The 7500-nt window shown below is 23.4% G+C and overlaps 1 protein-coding gene across 2 annotated transcripts in view; it reads right to left on the minus strand.

Annotated features, from left to right (window-relative positions):
• LOC124430181 (trissin receptor) overlaps positions 1-7500 on the minus strand; it is a 22240-nt gene that overhangs the window by 14475 nt on the left and 265 nt on the right. Inside the window, exons 1-2 of one of the 2 annotated variants that reach the window (XM_046976394.1) lie at positions 7066-7500; positions 718-908 (exon numbers count right to left, since the gene is read on the minus strand). The exon at positions 7066-7500 is cut by the window's right edge and continues 265 nt beyond it. In XM_046976394.1, coding sequence (XP_046832350.1) covers positions 718-908; positions 7066-7115 — 241 coding nt within the window. In that variant the 5' untranslated portion in view covers positions 7116-7500. The remainder of the gene's footprint in view (positions 1-717; positions 909-7065) is intronic. The other variant, XM_046976395.1, reaches the window with a different exon arrangement.

Below are 7500 nucleotides of genomic sequence, written 5' to 3' on the forward strand. Positions count from 1 at the left end.
TTTTCCCTAAGGATATAACCTTTATGCTAATTTGTGATAATCCTGAAACGGTAGTGAGGCCAATGGATGAAAGATTATTAAATTTTAACGAAGAACAATTTTTCTCTTCCTGCACAAGTTTTCATTACTTTTACACGTTATTTTACTACCACTATTACTAATATTACTACTATTACTAATAATAATACAATTACTACGACTTTTCTTTTAATTTTTCGTTCGGTCAGCCACAAACAAGATAAATAATAAAGGAAGATTCTTTCATGCATTTCAAATTACTTAGACTAGATGGTACAGTAAAGTAGATAGAAAGATAGTTTATAAGATGCATTTCCCTTGTAAAGATTGCTTGAACAAGTTCTTTTTCTTTTTGCTTCTTTTTTTTTCTTTTTTTTTTTTTTTCGTTGATTAATCTACACGACAACATTATATTAATTTAATGTTATTTCTGGAAAGTTATATTACACAACGATTATATTGTTATATTTATATTATATATAAAACAATAGTTTTAACAATTTTAACAATAAATATATAAATGAAATAAATTCTGGGAAGAAACATGATATGATAATATAAAATATATATGATAGCATATATACTTTATGAAAAAAAAAAAAAAAAAAAAAAAAACATTAAATGATTACATTAAATCTCTATAAAAAGAAAAATAAAAAGAAATAAAAAAAAAATAAAAATAAAAATAAATATACTCACCGAATATACAGCAAATGAAAACGATCGTGTACAGTAAGATAAATATCACTTTAACATCAGTTCTATCGAAGATGTAATCTTCCGATAGAGAATCATTGTAAGACAACTGATAGTAACTTTGATTGTCGATGAATCTCCCATTGAAACTATTATTCAATTCGTAATTACTCGTTTCTGGATCGTCGTTTAATCTGCAAAAAAATTGTTAAAAAATCTTTTTTATCGTTTACAATTATGTAATTACTATTTTATGTTCAGAAAATTCGAATGTCAAAAAAAGAAATATTAAATAATATAGGTACATATATATATATATATATATATAAATATTTTTTCTTTTTTTTTTTTCATTCATATTCATCGTAATAATTTGTATCAATGAATGTAAAATTATTGAGTATTTTTTTATATTAAAATAAAAAAAGAAAATATTATCTAGATATTTGTTACTCGGTTTACTTTTCAATTTTATCTTTTTTCCAAATTCATGCTAAGAATATACATTAATAAATGTAAAACGACAGAATGTTCTTGCATTGGTAAATAAAATTGTTATTATTATTTTGAGCAGATATAATTGGTCTTTAATAATAAATTACACATTCAGTTATTCTAATGAACGAATAAAAGTTTATTGGATTTCTCTTTTACTCTCTTCAATTAGAATCGAACGGTGATGGAAGATATTTTTTTCAAAGAACAGGAATTGACCAAAACTTGTAATAAAATAAATTTAATGAACATTAAAGTAACATGAAGTTTGTCAAATATTTAAATAAAATCTATTCAACGAAATCAATATTATCTTTTAATAAAATACAAATGTTTAAGAGAGAATTATAATCAGCGTATTATTAAAAGAGTATTTACCAATCTTTTTATTAAACGAACGCTTGGATTTTCTATCGTTTGTTTGACCTTTTCTGATTCATCGTTGAGTTTTGAGTGTTCATGGTGCCGTGGAAAATTAATTACGCGAAACGAAGACATCATGAGTAATCTCGATTTTTAAATCTAATCTATTTAAAACTAAAATATTTTAATATATATATATATAATATTGTAATATATATATTAAATATATTATCATTCAAACGATATTTCTATTAATGTCACTTGATTTGTGTACATAAAAAATCTATTATGCTATAAAATTTTCTTTAGAGATTTGTGACCATTGCTTTTTTTCTTATTTATTTCTCATACGATAGATATATAATGTTTTACATTTATGATTATATATTATATATAATATTATTATTATTATTCGTAAATATTTATTATTATTTTCATTGTGAATTCTACTCTACTTAATGAGAACATCTATTATTTGATTATAATTTTTCAAATAAATTTACATTGACCGTAATATTTTATTCGAAATCCTGAATTCTCGAAGAATTCGTTTTAAAATGAAAAAAAAAGGGCCATGAAAGGATAATAAGATTACTGAAGAAAAAGTATTCTCGAAAAGTTAACATTTTTCCTTGAATCAATCATTTGCAATTCTTTGAGTTTTAACTAAAATATAGGTAAATTCACGTATATATTTTTCTTTGTTAAAAACTCACGTAGTTCTTAATAAACTTTGTTGAAATATTTAATATGTTTTCTTTTAGATGAAACTTTTCGAAGAACTCATTTCGTTCTGTCGTTATAATTTAAAAAATTGTATACCCATATATCCTTATACATAATTATATGAAACAAATATACAAAAAATTAATGATATTATATCTTAAAATGATTGAATTATTTTAATTCTTTATATTTTTATTTATATTTATTATAATTATTTTACTTGTTTTTAAAATATTTAATAACAGATCTCAAACAATAACAAATAAATTTACTTTACTAGTATAACAATTATTATAAATTTATTTAACATAATTTAATTATATTTACAATTTTAAAAAGGTATATATTTTATTATCGAAACATTTCTAATTATTTTTAACAGGTTATCTGTTTACGTATATTCTTAGAAAAATCTAATTAATGATCTAGTTAATGAATCTTTTAGTGTCATATATTCTTTCTCTCTCTCTCTCTCTTTTTTGTGTTCTAGTGTACATACAAACATATGTATGTACATATGTACATACTTATATATGTACATATGTATCACACATGAACATTGCATGTTGTGCCAACGAACGATATCGGAATATTTGATTCCTCTAGCGAATGAACCAGCACTGCATTCGCATCGATATTTTACGATCGGTACTATTGGCATTTATTTACTTTTAGATGTTCTACAAAACCGATTATCCATAATGAGAGAAAAATATGTAGTAAAATGAAATTTCACATTGAATAAAAACGTCATTTTCTCAAAAAACTTTCACCAAAGATATGACAGAAAGAAATATATCTTTATTTTTTTTTTCTTATTATTAATTAATACTGGAATTTTTTTCTTTCTCTTCCTTCACATTTTTGTAATATTTCAAGATATTTTATTCGGTCACTGTGAATTCTACACTATTTAATTCATTTTTATGTATGTATATTTATATATGAACCTTGAATATTATTTGACATAAATTTTAACAAATTGCATAATAGTCAAATTATATATTTGTAATATTTTAAGATGTCTTGTAAAATTTTAATTGAAATATTTACGTCTTTTAATTCCGACAAGATATTCCCGCGCAAATGTACAATTTGATTATTAACAATATAGAGAAAAATTTTATCTTCGGTAAAAAAAGTAATTTGTTTATTGATTATTTATTAATTTATGTAATTTTATAAATCGCATTATCAATTTCTTTTTGTTTTTGTAAAATAATACGAATTTACTTTCTAAAAAATTTGTTTATAAAAATTGTTTATAACAAATTGTTAATTAATTATTAACAATACGCTGAAAAAAAATAGAGAAAATTCTTCCCTTTAAAATGATAGTTCGTTCAAGTTTGTACGATTTTTAGTTTTGGAGATATTCCTATATAAATGAAAGGCATTTAGGTTGGCCCATTGACCTATATAATTTCATTCAAAATGGGTCGATGGCACACTAACCTATATATAAATTCTGCAAATTTACGCGGTCTTACTATTACTTCTACTACTACTACTATTACTATGAAAATCCGTATTATACGAATTATGAATGAAAATATTTCAACAGCGATATTTTCAGAATGAAAAGTCGTAGAGATTTGAAATCATCGTTTTAATTTATTTTTAATTTATTTAAGTATTCCAATAATATTGTTACAATAAAATCAATTTTGTTAATAATTATTAAAATTGAAATTTTTCTTTTCTTTCGCAATAAGAATGTAACTATCGTGAAATCATTAAAATTTTTATTATAATTATGTAAATTTTATTTTGTTTATTTACAATTTTCCGTACTATTACTATTAATATTATTATTATTATAAAAAGATTTACTAAGCAAATTATGAATGGAAATTTTTGGAAGGCAATATTTTCGCAACAAACAATCCTAGAGATTTGAAATCAACGTCGTTTTCAAGTTTAATTTATTCTTTATTTATTTATTTAAATATTGCAAAAATATTGTTACAATAAAATTGAGTTTGTTAATAATTTTTTTTAATTGAATTTGTTTTTCCTTCGTAATAAAGACATAACTAGTATTGAAATTATTAAATGTTTAACAATTAAAGTAAATAAATTTTATTTCGTTTATTTAAAATATGAGATTTAATGATGTGCACTTTTTCAACATACTTTTTTTAATTTTCATTTATTAAACGTAAAAAATGTGTTCTACACTCTGTTTAAGCTATAACTTTTCTTGATACAAACGATAATTTAACCACCTATATTTTATCTACTTAAATTAAACAAAAAAGAGAGAAAGAGAAAGAGGAATTGTAAAATATTTATTGATCACGTTCTGGAACACTCATTAATCGAATTACTATCTCTATGAATTATATAAGGAAAAGTACTATTGAAATACAAAAGTGATTGAAAAAATCGAAGTGAATTTGTTGATACGAGAATCATGGAGTTGAAACGTGAGGTAGCATAGCTTATGACCAGATTGAACTATTTTTTAAAAGAAAAACTCAAGAAAAAAAGAAAAAGAAAGAAAGAAAGAGAGAGAAAGAGAGAGAGAGAGAGAGAGAGAGAGAGAGAGAAATAGATCCATCTTACGTCATCCAATTAATTTGCTTCTATTATGAATAATTAAGAGAATTTTAATCCTCATTCTATTCGATAATCACTTATCTTAATATACGATGAGATGTAAAAATTCATGTTTTTTTGTTTGTTTACTTTTCATTTTCTTATTTTCATTTTTCACATTTTTTTTTCGAGAATAAACTTTAAAAAGTGTTCACGGTTGATAATTCAAGATCGATCCAAATTATATCGGCGAAGTTTAAAAGTAGTACCGAGATAATGGGTCTAGTGTTACTTTTTTTTTTTTTTTTTCTTATCAATTTATATCAAACTAATCACTTCCAATTTTATTTAATAATTATGTAATAATTTTATTTAATAAAAAATAAAAAGAAGAAAAAAGAAAAGGTAAAGGTAGGGGAAAAAAATGATAGATCCAGAAGAAACGTGAAAATCGTTTATTCTGAAAAAAGAAATGAAAATTTCGAGGAGGTACGGCGTCAAGGGAAATGTAAACGAATGAGTGACGAACGGATAGGTCAAGTTCGTAGATTCCTACCGTGACTAGAATTCTATCCAATTCAGTTGTAGCAACGAACGAAGCTTTTACGCTATATAAACGATGCTTTTTTTTTCTTTTTCTCTTTCCTTTTTTCCTGTTCTTTTTTTTCTCTCTTTTTTTTCCCCCCTTTTTTTTCTTCCTTTTTTTTGACGACCTCTCGAGAAGACTTATCGCAGAAGCTCTTTTGTGCGTAGGCCAAGAATTCGAAACGATTTACTGAAAGTTTTAATTAAACTTTCTGAAGTAAGAGAACTCGATCTTGATTCGTATTTTATAATAGTATCTACGTTCTTACATTTCCAAGAAAATTCTTACCTATCCCAACTGGTTCTCTCACAATGCTTTCTGTATTTCTCATATCAAAAGTAATATCAGATATATATGTACATACATAGATATATATATGTATATATATATATGTATCTGTAAATATTATATTATGAAAATGAAATAAGAAAAAAGAAGAATTCTGATTGAATTAACGATCGATTGGAAAGATACATTATTGCAAATATTAATTTTATTCCAGGATGGGCCAAAAGTATCAAAATTACTTTGAAAATTAATTATTCTTTTTCGAGATTCTTGAAATTAATTTTCTATTTTCCATACTAATTATATAAGATTAAAAATCTAACTATAAGGATAATAGAATCTCGAAAAAGTAACTTTCGGTTCATTTTGTGTATATAGATATTTATATATAACTATAGTATATTGATTTTACTCTATCGGATTTAATGAAACTGATCAATCGATTCTAATGGTTTATATTTTCTACGCTTATTTGTACGAAAGAGAAGAGAAAAAAAAGTAAAATTTCAATCGAATTAACGATTGATTAGAAAAGCGTTTCATTAGTGACAATACTCTATCGAATTTAACCAAACCGATCGATCGATTTTATTGGTCCGTGTCTTTCTAATGACAGTGATATCCTTCAATGTACCTGGGCATACTAGTGAGATAGTCAATAATTGTGTTTTAGTTCAATTGACATTAAAAAGAAAAGTTTTACTTTCAATCGATCTTATCTCTCTCACTGCAATAAAAAAAATAATGTGTTAAAAAAATGTAATATAAAAAAATGGTGTATTTTAGAAATGTTTCTATATATACATTTGAAACGTTACAATCAATGAAGATCTATTTCTTTTTACATATTCCGTCCTTGATGACAAAATATGCCAACATTAGAAAAATTATATTACTAAATATTAGAAATATTTCTACGTATTTGAAACGTAACAATCAATGATAATAATTTTTTCTAAACATACCAGTCGACGAGACTATTTCGAGGGACACATTACTGTGAGTGATAAATAGAAACCCATAAAAAAGTTTTCTAATCAAATTTTCAATTGTTTTTTCTCGCTATAATATAGACGATAAGGAGAATGATATATTTGATTATGAGAATTTTATTTAAAATATTTTATTTTTTCGTCGTATCTTCATCTAAATAACGAACAACCTCTTTCACGATAATCACTTTTTTTTTCCTTTACATTAATTAATGCGATACATAAAAAGTATATGCTAATATAAAATTTTTAATTTTCGTACAAATATGTCGACAATAAAAGAAAAAAGAAAAAAAAAAAAAAGAAAAAAAAAGAAAGAAAAAAATATTAAATTATGAGATTTTATAAAAGAAATTTTACCTCATTATCGTATCCTCGTCAAATAAAAGGATCTCTTCTGTGATAGCCATAGTCTTCCTTTATCTTGATAATTCACAACTTTTATCTTTTAAAATCCACTTCACACATCCATAAAGCTCTATAAATTCTTCCTAACTATAAATCTTTTCAAAATAAATCTCGATCGTTGTTATTTATAATATAATATTATTTTGTTTGTAATATATTTTCATTTCTTCAATTAAATCTTCGTAATATATCATTTATTTGACACGTCAAACTTAGAGTCACAATAATCCCCATCGATATTTTTTATTTTCTTATTTCTTACTCCTATTATTATTATTATTATTATTATTATTATTATTATTATTATTATTATTATTATTATTATTATTAATATTATTATTATTCTACGTTTTTGTCCTTCGCGTGACAAATTTACTTTTTTCTTCG

The sequence above is a fragment of the Vespa crabro genome, chromosome 17 (assembly GCF_910589235.1).
Source record: "Vespa crabro chromosome 17, iyVesCrab1.2, whole genome shotgun sequence".
Lineage (NCBI taxonomy): Eukaryota > Metazoa > Arthropoda > Insecta > Hymenoptera > Vespidae > Vespa > Vespa crabro.